The sequence below is a fragment of the Ostrea edulis genome, chromosome 6, assembly GCF_947568905.1.
Source record: "Ostrea edulis chromosome 6, xbOstEdul1.1, whole genome shotgun sequence".
NCBI classification, from domain to species: domain Eukaryota; kingdom Metazoa; phylum Mollusca; class Bivalvia; order Ostreida; family Ostreidae; genus Ostrea; species Ostrea edulis.
The window spans coordinates 88,488,853-88,504,169 of NC_079169.1; the positions used below are offsets into that span (position 1 = coordinate 88,488,853).

At 34.4% G+C, this 15,317-nt stretch overlaps 2 protein-coding genes across 8 annotated transcripts in view; one reads left to right on the forward strand and one right to left on the reverse strand.

The window, feature by feature from the left end:
- The window catches only part of LOC125645932 (protein Hikeshi-like), a 145,465-nt gene extending 131,574 nt beyond the window's left edge, over window positions 1-13,891 (reverse strand). Inside the window, exon 1 of the mRNA XM_056142551.1 lies at window positions 13,882-13,891. The gene's annotated coding sequence lies outside the window, so the exon portion shown is untranslated. The remainder of the gene's footprint in view (window positions 1-13,881) is intronic.
- The window catches only part of LOC125647763 (tudor domain-containing protein 7-like), a 101,792-nt gene that overhangs the window by 4,364 nt on the left and 82,111 nt on the right, over window positions 1-15,317 (forward strand). For 4 of the 7 annotated variants that reach the window (XM_056142540.1, XM_056142539.1, XM_056142545.1 and 1 more), the window contains exons 3-8: window positions 3,252-3,357; window positions 4,683-4,797; window positions 4,984-5,028; window positions 12,627-12,716; window positions 13,373-13,490; window positions 14,451-14,495. In XM_056142540.1, the coding sequence (XP_055998515.1) occupies window positions 3,252-3,357; window positions 4,683-4,797; window positions 4,984-5,028; window positions 12,627-12,716; window positions 13,373-13,490; window positions 14,451-14,495 (519 nt within the window). The remainder of the gene's footprint in view (window positions 1-3,251; window positions 3,358-4,682; window positions 4,798-4,983; window positions 5,029-12,626; window positions 12,717-13,372; window positions 13,491-14,450; window positions 14,496-15,317) is intronic. The other 3 variants (XM_056142543.1, XM_056142542.1, XM_056142544.1) reach the window with 1 other exon arrangement.

The following is a 15,317-nucleotide window of genomic DNA, read 5'->3' on the forward strand; positions in this document are numbered from 1 at the left end:
GTACCAGCTCATGTCTTACAAGGTAAGTCTAGATTGTGTACCAGCTCGTGTCTTACAAGGTAAGTCTAGATTGTGTACCAGCTCGTGTCTTACAAGGTAAGTCTAGATTGTGTACCAGCTCATGTCTTACAAGGTAAGTCTAGATTGTGTACCAGCTCATGTCTTCAACATAGATATAGGCTCTGGGGGAAGGAGATGGGGACATACATCAAGATTCTGGGGCAGGGATGTAGATCTAAATTCTGGGAGAAGGGGGGACAGGGACAAAGATCTAAATTCTCGGGGAAGGGGGAGAGGGACATAGATCTAGATTCTGGAGGAAGCATAACTGGCAAATCATCCAGTAACATTTTTTGCATCTCAGCTCCATGTCTAAATGGGCTGTTTGCCTGAGATATGGAATCTTTGAATATAACTGACATCTGTCCTTGATAAAATGGCCCGTCCTTGTCATCTGACAATGTCACATCCAAAATCACAGATGGAGTAAAGGACCATTTACTGGAGACATTATGATTCAGTGCAGACGGCTGGGGTGCAGCAGGAACCAAACTTTTCTTACCCCGAACACCTGATGAAATGTACAGCCCAGGCTTTCCAATAACTTTTGCTTAATATTATCTATTCTTAGAAAAGTCATACTGCCTTTGTAAATGTTTGCAAAATGTCTCGTGTATTTATACTGAGATACCTAGTGCTAATCCTGGTTTGAGAGCCGCAACTGTCTTGTTTAGGTTTCAGAGGAATGACAGGTTTCTCCATGTTCTTATGTAAGCATTTTTGGGTGCATTGGGGTTCCAGGGGGCAAATCGCTGCTCACATGACCTTCGTTTATCAAAATGTACATAAACTCGGAAAAATACAAGTGAACTGAGCCGCGCAATGATTCACTTAGCAACAACGACGAAGCGTCTAGCTGTGAAGGTCACCATCTTTAATCTTAGTTCTATGGAGCCTAGCCATTTATCAAAATATTGTAGATTTATTGAAAGTGAAGTTTGTCATGATAGAAAATATGTGTAGACTATGCATGCAATGCGTATATCGCTGCCCTTTAGAGATAGAGATCGACTTTGAAGTCGCTCATCTCCGACAGATTGAGAAAATACGGGAAATTGCATTGTTTAGGTCTACCCAAAATAAATCTTCAAATATCAGAAAATGCAATAATTTGCGGCTTTTAACTCTGTGAAAACGTTTACTGCATGAAAATTTACCCTTGTATACAACGTTGTCGCTAATAGTAAATTAAATCCGACACAAGAAAATTTGTAAGCAAGTGACAATTCGCGATCCACATGTCAATGTGTCTGACGTCATATGATAAAATGTGACGTATGAATTTTTGTTTGCTTTGTTGAATTCGAAAGACGGATCAAGCAATGAAACACACCCCCCCCCCTTTTCCCTAGTGAGAAATGTATTTCAAAATGAACAGGGTAATGCTTACTTGGCAAATCATGAATTCGAAGATGATATCTTTGTTTTAATCTATTATTCGACCATAGAATCTACATACAGAAAAAAGATGTTTTACAACAGTGATTTGTGTACAAGTATATGCTAATATTGACAACGAGAAAACAATATGTGTATCAAACCGAAGTATCTTATTGTACACATTGACTTTCTATTCCATAGAAGGCTGAAAACAGTGCTGCGGTGTAAATTTAGAAAGAGAGAAAAAAAAATAGTTCTGGCATCTGATTGTCAAGGGGGTGTGTCCCATACCAAACCAGGTTTTACAAAAATAACTTGCGTTCCTCAATTGGAATTTGAACAATCAGAGACAAGGACATAATAAGAATTAAATTATTTTTCGATACAAGTAGTTGAGACTTGGAACTAGTTCAAATGTTGAAATTCAACAATTATAAATTTGGTTGATATATTTTTCTAAACAGAACACCGATTGTTAAAAAGTTTAAATTAATTTACCGGTACTTGAAATTTTGAATAAAAATTCCATATTTTCACTGATAATTAAAAAAATTGGTCTCCAACCCCCACTTTTTAAAGTTCCATTTTGAATTTTAAGACAATTAAGGCCTTGAAAATTATGTGAAATTTTAGAAATTGACATTACTCCTAATATGTCCTTTTAAACTCTCAAATTTGATATCAAGAATTTTTTCATATATCAAGTGCGAAAAGGTCATTTATTATTTCCATTACTAGAATTAAAATTTTAATTTTTGTCTGTAGTGTTAGAAGACATGATTATGTATCTATTTTATCTAATGATAGATTTGTGTTGCTTATGTTGTGTTGACACCAACAAACCAAGTTTAATTGAATAAATTCTAAGTGCAAAAAGGTCATGTTTAGAACACTGTAGCTCAATAAGTGTTGCGACCCCAGTTTTTCTTTTTAATTTCCTAATTCTCCATCAATGTAGAAATCAAAAATACACTTCCAAAAAAATTGACATTACTCCAAATCTCAGATGCGAACCTCTTGTGGGCATCTAGTTTCAAGTACAAGCTAGGTATGTTCACTTTCCTACTGGTACTTCAGCATAACAGTCATTATTTTTGTATCATATACAACGGCGTTGATCACATTAATGTGGAATCTTTTCTCCATCTTTTTCCTCAATGCACAAAGGGTATGCAGATATTCTCCTTCATGCCATGCAGTAAATTAAGGGGATCATCGAGGAGGAGTAATTTGGAGCATTTTCAATTTGGGGGGCTGGGGAGACACTTGTTTTAACAAACTAATGATATTTAGAAATATATGTGTTAATGGTTTTATTAGAAATATGTGAGTTTTCATTAATTTTCAATCAACAGGGCTCGAAATTAACATATGCCTGTCAGTCTGTGACTGGTTAAAAGTCTGGCGGACTGACATACATTTGTTTTAGTCAGTCCGATGGGACTGGTTAATTTTCTAAAGCATCATTTTGGAAAATATACTTATGAAATTTTATACACACATTTGGCATTCTTCGATCTGTAAATATTAGACGAATCTGGTTTGTAAATATAAATCCCACATTTAAATGTTACAATATTGTCTGAGGCATATTGAGTTAAATTTCATTTTAATAACATTAACGAAATAGGTTTAATTATTTCTGGAAAACTGTTGGACTGGTAAATTTTTCTTCGGACTGGTTGAAATTATACCCCATCAGTCCGGCTGGACTGGTGACATAAAAAGTTAGCTTCAAGCCCTGATCAATATGGATCAGATGATAGAAATTTAATTTTGATATACATTTTCCTTTTGATTTGCCTTTGTAGGAGATTACCAAGAAATCACACAGGAACCTCTGCCGTTAAAGAAGCTGGGCTTTTCGAATATCGTAGATTTCATTAACAGTATCCCTGATGTGGTCAGAGTCCGAAGGTAGAGGATGTATAGATATTTACATTTCTAATGTTTTTGCATTTGATATCTCTGTAAATTGTGATGACAGCCATTTCCTCATGAATGCGCTGCAGTTGTGAACAATGCACGTATGAATCTTGATCATGTTGACAAATATTCACATTTATTTTATTGACTAATAAAACATGGGAATTCTGACAGAAATGAAACTAGAATGTAAATATGAAAAATAAATGTCATTTTTGAAAATAGATGAAAGAATGAATTAACTGCAATGCTTCATACCAGCATGCTTTTCATGGATCACTAATGCATTACAGTTCATGCCTTCATATATTTTCAAAGAGGAAATTTATTTCTTAAATCAATTAATTTTGATTCTTAGATCTATTAATATACCTGGGAGGGTAGCTGTTTGATAGGACACAGTGGAGATATACCATACGAACATTTTTAACTTCTTGATAACTACCATTCCAATTCTTTTCAAATTTGGTATGCAGCATCTTGGGACAAGCGAAATATAAATTGTAAATATCAGGACTCCTAAACCCCCAGGGCCTTAACAAAAATTGACAAATTTTCAAGAATCTTCTTTACAACCACACATGTGTAAGAAAAACTAAATGCATAGTGATGTAGAGCAGGGAGGTCTTTACCAAATTGTAAATTTCATGATCCTCTGGATAGAAGTTCTGACCCCAGGGTGGGGCCAAACTTGGTATATATAGTGTATTTATGTAAAACATTTAGATAATGTCTTCTTTAATACTGTTGATGCTAAATTGAAACTAAATAGATATTTAACAGGAGTAGGTAGTCCTTTATCAAAATTGTAAATTTCATGATACTAGGGTGTGATTAGGTTTCGATTCCAGCTGGTTCCAGGGTGGAGCCAAAATTATTATAATACTAGTTATTGTGTTCATCATTTGAACGGCTTCTTTAAGTTTGCTGACACAGTTTAAAACTAAATACATGTTCAGGAAAAGCAGAAAATGATGTACCAAAATTTTGAATTTCGCAATCCCAGAGTTTTGACTCAGAGCTACTCTAGATGGGTGCCAAGTATTCATATCATGTTAATGTTACATGTATTATATTATGTAAAGCCTTTCATCAGTATAGGCACTTTCAAGGGCATTGAAGCTTTATATTGTTGTTGAACATTAGAATTTGGTTTAGATATTCAGAACAGGACATTTTTCTAGATGTCGTAGCCCTTGGGACTAGTGATACTTTCAATACATGGGAGACTGATAAGGCCTGTGGACCTCTTGTTTTTATTAGATAAACAACACTTACATGAGTACGGTCTTCAGTCTCAGGTGCTTTTATTGTAGGAATAAACAAGGAGAAATAGTCTACCACGCTGTTGCGAATGAAGAAACGGCACACATACAGTCTATGGTGTCCAAACAGAGAAGTATAAAGAAAACCAGAAGACTGAAGGTGTCTGTGAGTATTTTATGTATAGCACTTTGATATTCAGTTTATATATGTAAAACTTATACGGTACCAATTATTTTTCTCTTTTTCTTTCTCTCATAATATCCATGGACAATCAGCTGTCTAAACGGTTAATATTATGTTTTCTGATAACTGTGTGTGTTTGAACGTGAGTTATCTCTCTTTTCACTGTAGCCTGCCATGAGGAGACCCCCAACAAAATCACCGCTCAAGATCCAGGTAAGGAGAAAAAGAGCGTTTGGTCTCTGTATTAAGGATAATTGATAAAATACTTTAATTAGTACGAGTGTAGGATAGGAAAATCACACTGAAGATTGCCAATCTTGTCCCCCAAAATAATGAAGGAGTATTCTTCTCACATTCAAATCACAGTTTAGTGCATTTATTCAGGAGCTTTTAGAAGATCTAAATATATCGAAATCTTCATTTGAACTTCAATACAAAAACTAGTAAGACAGTCAGGAAGATGATGCTCGGAAATGTTTGATAACTTGACACTGAATGTGTAAACTTAAAAACACGAGGCTGTCCGTCATGCTATATCAAACCAAAATCCAAAGAATCCAATACAAAATATTTTACATCTACATGTAATGCAAATCGTAGAGAATATATGACATCATAATAAATGACGTAGCAGTGTAAGACAGAAAAATCTCGCATTGCTGTCTCGCTCGCATGGGTAATGTCGGTCTCACACTGGTGATAAAAGGAGGAAAAAGTTTCTCTTTCCTTCAAAAGGGTAGGAAAAGTTTTATACAACTTGGCGCAGTCTGATGCTGCGATGATGTACCGTTTACTGTAAAATACGGCTACAACGAACACACTTATAATGAATTCATACTTACAGCGAAGTGATTGTCATTCCCTGTAGTTTTAAAACATAATATGAAAGTTTTGGAGATGAAGAATTATGTTTACAATGAATCAGAATTGTTTGTTCCCAGCTTTTCACTATAAGTGTGTTTTACTGTAATTGTTTGTCTGCAGCACTTCAATATAATCGTGTTTTACTGTAATTGTTTGTCTACAGCACTTTCCTATAATTATGTTTTACTGTAATTGTTTGTCCCCAGCATTTCACTATAAGTGTGTTTTACTGTAATTGTTTGTCTACAGCACTTCACTATAATTATGTTTTACTGTAATTGTTTGTCTGCAACACTTCACTATAAGCATGTTTTACTGTAATTGTTTGTCCCCAGCACTTCACTATAAGCATGTTTTACTGTAATTGTTTGTCCCCAGCATTTCACTATAAGTGTGTTTTACTGTAATTGTTTGTCTACAGCACTTCACTATAATTATGTTTTACTGTAATTGTTTGTCTGCAGCACTTCACTAGAAGCATGTTTTACTGTAATTGTTTGTCCCCAGCACTTCACTATAAGCATGTTTTACTGTAATTGTTTGTCTGCAACACTTCACTATAAGTATGTTTTACTGTAATTGTTTGTCACCAGCACTTCACTATAAGTGTGTTTTACTGTAATTGTTTGTCCCCAGTACTTCACTAGAAGCATGTTTTACTGTAATTGTTTGTCTGCAGCACTTCACTATAAGCATGTTTTACTGTAATTGTTTGTCTACAGCACTTCACTATAAGCATGTTTTACTGTAATTGTTTGTCACCAACACTTCACTATAAGCATGTTTTACTGTAATTGTTTGTCTGCAACACTTCACTATAAGCATGTTTTACTGTAATTGTTTGTCCCCAGCACTTCACTATAAGCATGTTTTACTGTAATTGTTTGTCCCCTGAACTTCACTATAAGCATGTTTTACTGTAATTGTTTGTCCCCTGAACTTCGCTATAAGTGTGTTTTACTGTAATTGTTTGTCACCAACACTTCACTATATCTGTGTTTTACTGTAATTGTTTGTCCCCAGTACTTCACTAGAAGCATGTTTTACTGTAATTGTTTGTCTGCAGCACTTCACTATAAGCGTGTTTTACTGTAATTGTTTGTCCCTTCACTATAAGTGTGTTTTAGTGTAATTGTTCATCTCCAGCACTTCACTATAAGTGTGTTTTACTGTAATTGTTTGTCACCAGCACTTCACTATAAGTGTGTTTTACTGTAATTGTTTGTCACCAGCACTTCACTTTAAGTGTTTTTACTGTAATTGTTTGTCCCCAGCACTTCACTATAAGTGTGTTTTACTGTATTTGGTGTGTAAGTTAGCTAGCTTGAATTAAATGATAGATGCCCTTGTCTTTATATTCTATGATACAAAGTAGAGACAAATTGAAAGAGAAATGTGTGAATAGGTTATGTAGCCTACTCAATCAAGAATTCCTGATTCAATTTCACTTGAAGGACATTTGTGCCTTCCATATTTATAAATTTCAAGGTTTTTCGCAGAAAATGTATTACCGTATATACTCGCCTATAAGTCGGATTTTTGGGAGTCAATTTTTGGTCCAAAACTCTATGTCCGACTTATAGGTGCGTTCTAAGAAGATTGGTATTTTTCTGGGCGGCTTAATGTAGAGCTAGTGTTTTTTAAACAACTCCGACGATTATCATGGACTATCACATAAATGATTATCTAGACATGTTGTATTGTTTATGTATTTTAAAATTATGTACAAAGTACATTTATCTAGTTAAAAAATATTTGCATACCGCTATAATTAAAACTTTCAATATTCAACTAATCTATCGTTTATCGGTAAAATTGAATTACGAATCCGATTTAATATTGAAATATTCATATGTATACCGGCTGAAATATATTTCATAAAAGATTGAATATTGTTAACAGATAATGTAGATCATCATTCATGACTCTTAAAATTGTTGATACAATGAATTATACCGGAATCCCACAGTAACAGTTTTCGCGAGGCGCGTGCCACTAAGTAAACACAGTGTCAGGTACTGGTAATTAGACAACCATAATTGCTTAGGTAAACAAGGGATCATTGCCCATAATAGATAAAGGGTTGCGTTTAAACCCCAAACAGGTATGGCTTGGATATTGAGCACCTCATAATTATTAATTTCACAAAATATTTTTTGAAACTTAGGTAAAAACACTAGAGCATTGACTTGAAATTGTCGACCGATTCTGACAAAAATTTGTACCGACTTATAAGCGGGTCAATGGCAAATTCCTACAAAATAACCTTAAAAAATACAACTGACTTATAGGCGGACCGACTTATAGGCGAGTATCTACGGTAATTTGGATGACATTTAATATGTGGAATTTTAAAAAGTTAATAGATGTATCAGCATTGCAGTAAAACACTACTGTATCATGTTAGATGAGTAATCTTCCTTCGTTAGTGGTGGGGAATGATCCACTTCTCCTTTCTATGAGGTCACTCTTGGCTTGTGAAGGGGGGATTGGATACTTGATGTAGAAATCTAATTCAATCTATGCATCCCCCCCTCCCCATGTTTTTCAGCTCAGTTAATGTTGAGATACCAATGTCTTTAGTTCTAGTAAATAACAACACTTGCTACAAACAAACTTTTTTTCAAAAATGGTGAAAATGAAAAACTAAATTTATGTTTTCATATTAAGTAAAATGGATACAATTTACCTTATGGAATGTAATTTATTTCCATGATTTCTTAATATAAAAGTCCAATATGGGGAAATTCATATAATGCAATATATTTCAACTTTTGAACATGATAGAAAATTTACAAGTCTCTTTAAATCTTTAGGAATTTTATGTTTGTATTTTAATATTACAACCAGAATAATAAAAAAAAAAAAATTATGTCAACCCATGCATTCATTCTTTTGTTTGTATCAAGTGGACTTAACATTGCCCGGACATTGATATCATTTTGTGATTGTTTTACCGTATATTGAGTAATTTTGATGTCGGGAATATTTAGCAAATTCTTAAAAAAAAATGTAGTTTGAAATCTTAGGGCTTCATATTTTGACGTATTTTCTGTTGACAAATCTTATCATTTATATGGATAGAAATATTTGGGTTTTTCTTTTGCGAATTTTCGTCATCCACCAACAAAGCCAACATTTCAATGTGCCAAAATTACCCAATATACGGTATTTAACAAAATTACCCGATATACAGTATTTAACAAAATTACCTGATAAACAGTATTTAACAAAATTACCCGATGTACAGTATTTAACAAAATTACCTGATGTATGATATCTATATGCTATTTAACAAAATTATCCGATGTATGATATTTAACAAAATTAGCTGATATACAGTCTTTAACAAAATTACCCGATGTACAGTATTTAACAAAATTACCCGATGTACAGTATTTAATAAAATTACCCGATATACCTTATTTAACAAAATTACCCGATATACAGTATTTAACAAAATTACCCGATGTACAGTATTTAACAAAATTACCTAATGTACAGTATTTAACAAAATTACCTGATATACAGTATTTAACAAAATTACCTGGGCCTGGTTTTTCGAAAGCTGGTTAACTTTAACACAGTGGTTAAGTTTAACGCAGTGTTAACTCCTAACCAAGTGATTAGCTAACACAATGGTTAAATTCTGTTTTTCGAAAGCAATTTAACACATTGATTAGTTAACACTGTGTTAACCGAGTTAACCACTTGCTAATCATTTGATTACCCATAATGCACATGTACTTCCTATGTAAACAATAAGAATGCAGGAGTAAATAAAAGTCTTGTTTGTGGGAGATAGCTGATGAAATGTTCATGTATTGTTTTGTTTCAAAATACATGACAGTGACTGTGAGCCATGCACTTATACTTGTATAAATGCATTTATTAGTCTATTCAATTTGAATAATCATAGAGGTATTGGATATAATGATATATACTAGGCCTTTAGAAGCCTAGTTGAGAAAAACGGTGCTTATGTTGTAGAAAACAGGCTCATTGCATAGTTTATCAAAGTGGGGGTTTATAGGGAGTCGAACAAGTTGACTTCACAATTGTCTGAAAATACTTGACAAGCCAAAACAAAATAATTTATACACCCCCCCCCCCTCCTAAAATGAGTTGTTCTGTACGAGCCGAACCTAAAATCCTAAGTTGCGTGATGGGGGAGGGGGTCGGTTTCATCCTTTATCAGTAAAATATACGGGTTCAGTTCAAGCTTACATTTCAACTACCAATCACTGGTGCTATGATATGAAGAAGCGGGGAAGGGGGGTGTCAGACTTTGCATGTAAAAATAACAGTAAACGTATGTTGTCAGAAATAATGGGGTGAGGTGCTACATGTTTTGGACTAGGAAATAAAACATGGTTTTCTATATTGTTTGATTCATAATTGGACAAAATTTATGGGAGGGGTTTAACGACGATGCTAGCCTATAAAAAATTCTAAATTTCTAAGAACATCTAATTTTTTTTTTTTTAATACTCTTTAAAAGTCTTATTTTCCCCAAAACAGTTAAAGATATTCATGAAGAAAATGATAAATAAATTTACCTTATGATAGTCTGCTCACATACATATCTATAGCATTTTATATCTATGTACTTTTTATGCATCTATTTATTTTAATATTCTTTTTATTTTAAACATAACACTTGATCCACCACTCCATTTCTACTAAGGGAGATTAATCTGGAATATCAACAATGAAAAACTCTTCCTAAGTTTGTGTTAACAACTATTCTGTATTAGCCTAAATTGAATACTGTTCATATTAGATAGCCTTCAAAAAGAAAATACATGTATGTACGTTTCATGCATGCAAATCTTCATTTGAATCAGTTGTAAATGATACAAGGGATTTTCAAAAGGTCAAGGCCAGTGCAGACGATAGTGTTTTTAAAGTTGGTGTTTCAATGGAGATTATCATCATGAACTAAGGGCCTGCATACACTTTGACATTTGGAAGCCAAAATTAGGTAAAATTATATCTTAAGCATGGGTCCTGTTGCAGGATTTCATATAAGTGAATATAATACGAGTTTTATTGACCCCCCCCCCCCTTATTGAAAGTTTCTGCCAAAAGTATCTATAGATGCGTGCAAGATATTGCCACTGACAGAAAAGTGTAACACCATCATCCAACTGTACTAGTTTTTTCCATTAGCTGTTCCCCTTAGGTAAATTTCATGAGATTTGACGAATATATGAATTTATGACAACATAAACAACACACCGTCATAGTTCAGCATCAATACACACCTCAGAATGTCTAAGCCTTTGAAATTTTCATGATTTTTGGTCTGAGGCGGACAGAAAATGAAGTAGGCGGCCATTTTTAACCACTGTGTTAAGACTTAACACAGGTACTGGAGGTGGATTAAAGTTAACACAACGTTAACACAGTGTTAACGCAAACTCGCATTTTGAAAAACAGTTAATCACATGGTTAACTTTAACACAGAAGTTAACACCGAGTTAACACTGTGTTAAAGTTAATCAGCTTTCGAAAAACCGGGCCCTGATGTACAGTATTTAACAAAATTACCCAATGTATGATATGTATACGCTAACAGAATTATCCGATGTATGATATTTAACAAAATTACTGGATGTATGGAATTTGACAAAATTACCCAATGTACTGTACAAACAATTACCCGATATACAATATTTGGCAAAATTACCCAATGTACAATATTTATATGGTACAGTATAATCTGTCTAAACCGGCTATGTGTGGTTCCAAAGAAATTGGCCGGTTTGCACAGAGTCCGGAGTGCAGAATGTTGACAAGAATGAGAGTTGCTTCCCTTGTATTCACTATCTATGCATACGTGTGTAATGATTGCTAACGTTTTAATATATCACAAAAGAATTTATAATGTAAAAATATAAATATCAGTACTTTAATGTCGTGCTCATTTGAAAAAAATTTCAATTTTCATTAAACAGTTTAAAATCTGGGAATTATTCGCGCAATTTTCTGTTGGTAAATTGTCGATTTCGTCTACATCATCGCCGTTATCAAGTGCTACATTATGTACGTTCGTCAAGTTTGTGTTGTGTTCGTTTAAAATTTGTCTTTCCCAACTTTCATTGTAAATGTATTGCTTTCAACTGTCTCAATTTGTGAAACGGAAACTAATGCAATGCCGAGTGATCAACCGGACATGGCGAGTTGTGCTAACTAACTGTATATCATCACTGTCTGACTCGCTGTAGAGCTCTGAGAAGTCCACGAGGGGAAACCCTGCTTTTGGAAAACATAACGGGATTGTTGCCGATTTTGTTTCATTCCAAGAATGTATCGAATTCATCGATTAATTGAACTTTGTCTTTTAATGTCAGTTCTCGTCTCAATCGTTAGGGGGAGGGCGCCATTAACTTGTGCGTGGTGCTGTCATAATTGAAAAGTGCACCCCCTAAAAATCAGGTTTTATTTTAAACTGATCACGACTCCTTGCCAGTTGCACTCTTTTACTTACCTGTGGCTTCCCTTGAGACACCCTTTGTGTACACCGCGTGTGATCGACCGAATACCGACAGGTTGGTCATCGTGGGGTGGCTGGTTTAAATGCGATAATTAGATCTAATTACGAGCAGTTGGGACCTTGTGTACACCGAATACAATTGACCACAACAATTAGGGTGGTGTATCATTGAGGGGCCGGTTTACACAGGATAATTAAAGTTAATTGATAGCAGTTGGGACTGTGTAAGCCGGCCGATATGCAGAATACACAGTATCCAGAGTACAGGGAATTATCAATAAAGGATTTGTTAAAGAAATGTTAGGGACTATATTTTGTGGCCGGAATTGACAGAGCGCCGGAGTACTCAGAGGCCGGTTTGGACAAATTATACTGTATTTGATAAAATTACCTGATGTATGATATTTGTAAGGTATTCAGTTCGAGTTGTCTTCTCTTTGTTACGCAGATTAACATGAGTAATGGAAATAGACGTCGTGTCACAGTCAACAAAGCGTTTAATGCAGCAATGACAGCCGCCACTTCAGGAAATTATGGGGTAATTCACTCTATTTAAACACTTTTTATACTACAATAATCTCAAACACATCCGTTATTCTAATTTTTCCTCCCAAACTTGCATTTATCATATTCATCAGTGTGTCATAAATTCAGTTGGTTTATGGATACCTGTATATGCAATCTTGTTCACGAGAACTTTATTTTTCAATACAAACTCACAAATTTATATGAAAAAAAAAACGTTTCTGTGAGCAAAAAAAGGAAGTACAGTATTTTCATGTACAGTGTACATGTATGTATGGCTAGCACAATTCGTAATGTGAAGCAAAACTTGTTCATCAAAGTACTCTTCATATGCCTGTGTACAAGGGCTTTTCAGAATTATTGAGACACTGTTTATTTTCCTCTCTAATGAATCTTTTGAAGTAAAACTTGGTAGATGCATTAAACAGATACAAACAATAAATCAAATTGAAATTATTTGAGATATGATTCCTTCCTAGTAGTTTTATAATGAATATTAGTCCCCAGTACTTAGCTATAAGTGTGTTTTATATTGTACATTTTAACATGGTGCATTATTTGATTGTGTCATGTGCAGAATATTCAGCTTTTGTACACAGGCATTTTTTAGGAAGCTCTAAGTTTTCTGTACATGAGCCCGGCTTTCAGTACTTTGATTGTTTCCTCTAGCAGTCCGACAGTGGTCAGTTTGGAAAGAGATTCGAGATTCCTCCCAGATTCAAAAAACTTCAAGGGGGAAAAGAAAATGTTCCACTTGAGAGCACAGCAACCAGTAAACCAAGTCCAGGTAAACAAACAAACTATATCCAGGTAAACGAAAACAAACGACTCAAGTCCAGGAAGCAAAATAAACAAACCAAGTCCAGGTAAACAAAAACAAACTAATTTCAGGTAAACAAAAACAAACTAAGTCCAGGTAAACAAAAACAAACTAAGTCCAGGTAAACAAACAAACTATATCCAGGTAAATGAAAACAAATGAATCAAGTCCAGGAAACAAAATAAACAAACCAAGTCCAGGTAAACAAAAACAAACTAAGTTCAGGTAAACAAAAACAAAGTAAGTTCAGGTAAACAAACAAACCAAGTCCAGGATAAAAAAATCAAAATCCAGGTAAACAAAACCAACCAAGTCCAGGTAAACAAAAACAAACTAAGTTCAGGTAAACAAAACAAACTAAATCCAGGTAAACAAAACAAAGTCCAGGTAAACAAAAGCAAACTAAGTCCAGGTAAACAAACAAACCAAGTCCAGGATAAAACAAAAACAAAATCCAGGTAAACAAAACCAACCAAGTCCAGGTAAACAAAACAAAGTCCAGGTAAACAAAACAAACTAAATCCAGGTAAACAAAACTAAATCCAGGTAAACAGAACAAAGTCCAGGTAAACAAAACAAACTTAGTCCATGTAAACAAAACAAACCATGTCCAGGTAAAGAAAACAAACAAGTCCAGGTAAATGAAACAAACAAACAAAGTCCAGGTAAAGAAATCAAACAAACAAGTCCAGGTAAAGAAACGAAAAGCAGAACAAACAAGAACGTCCCTTCAAGGACATTCAAATAAAATGTCATTTGCTTACCTGTATCTTTCATTTTTGGATATTCAGACAAATAAATCTCTTTGTTGAAGTCCAGTTTGTATTTCCCACTTAGGCATATGATTAATAAATGAATGTCAAATCGAAAGAAGAGCAAATAATTTCTTCCAAGTGGTTCTGATATCCTCTATAATTCTGTTTGCAGTGTCAAACCCTCCTTCCCGAGCAAAGGATGTAAAATTTGAGAAAGGTAAGTTACTTGAGTGGTTGAAATGATATTGAGTTATTTATTCATTAATGTAAGTATTTTGGGCAACTGCAATTTTACACACAATCATTTGATAGCAAGGGCACGTACATGGTCATCTCCATCCATCTTTCTGTTCCATTTGTGCTTCTCTCGTTTTTAGCTGAGTTGCGTAGCAAATCTTGGCTTTTAAATTGGCGAAGGACGGGCGTGCGGCGTCCATAATTAGCTTGTCCGGTCTCTAACTTTCATACCTTTTGGTGCATCTTTGTGAGACTTGCATAACATGATCACACCCGAAAGAGAAAGGTTTCTATTTATTTTGAGGTCCAAAGGTCAAGGTCACTTTTTCACTATATACTGTAGATTTGAGCTTGCCTCTAACTTTTATCCATGTACTTGCTGGTGCATATTTATCAGGCTTCAAATCCTGATGACATTCAAGATTCATGTTGCTTTTGAAATCCAAAGGCCAAAGGTCAAGGTCATTATCACACTAAATACCTATTGCACCATTCAAAGTTTTATACTTATAAACTATATTAAATACGTACATGATTTTACTTCATGAATGCAAGCGTGCATAATTTTCCAAACTGCAACTCGGCCATACATATCTATGATGCGTTTTAGCAATTTTTAAAAAATAAACTAATGATTTCATAAAAATTCTAATATTTGACCTTGATCTTCCATTTGATCCCGACTTCATATATCAGGATTTCATGTTTTGTGTTTCCCTCATTGCAAGAAGGGATATGCATTGTAGTAAGAGGATTGTTCGTGAAAAGCACAATTCTGACAGAAATGAAAGAAAACACCACA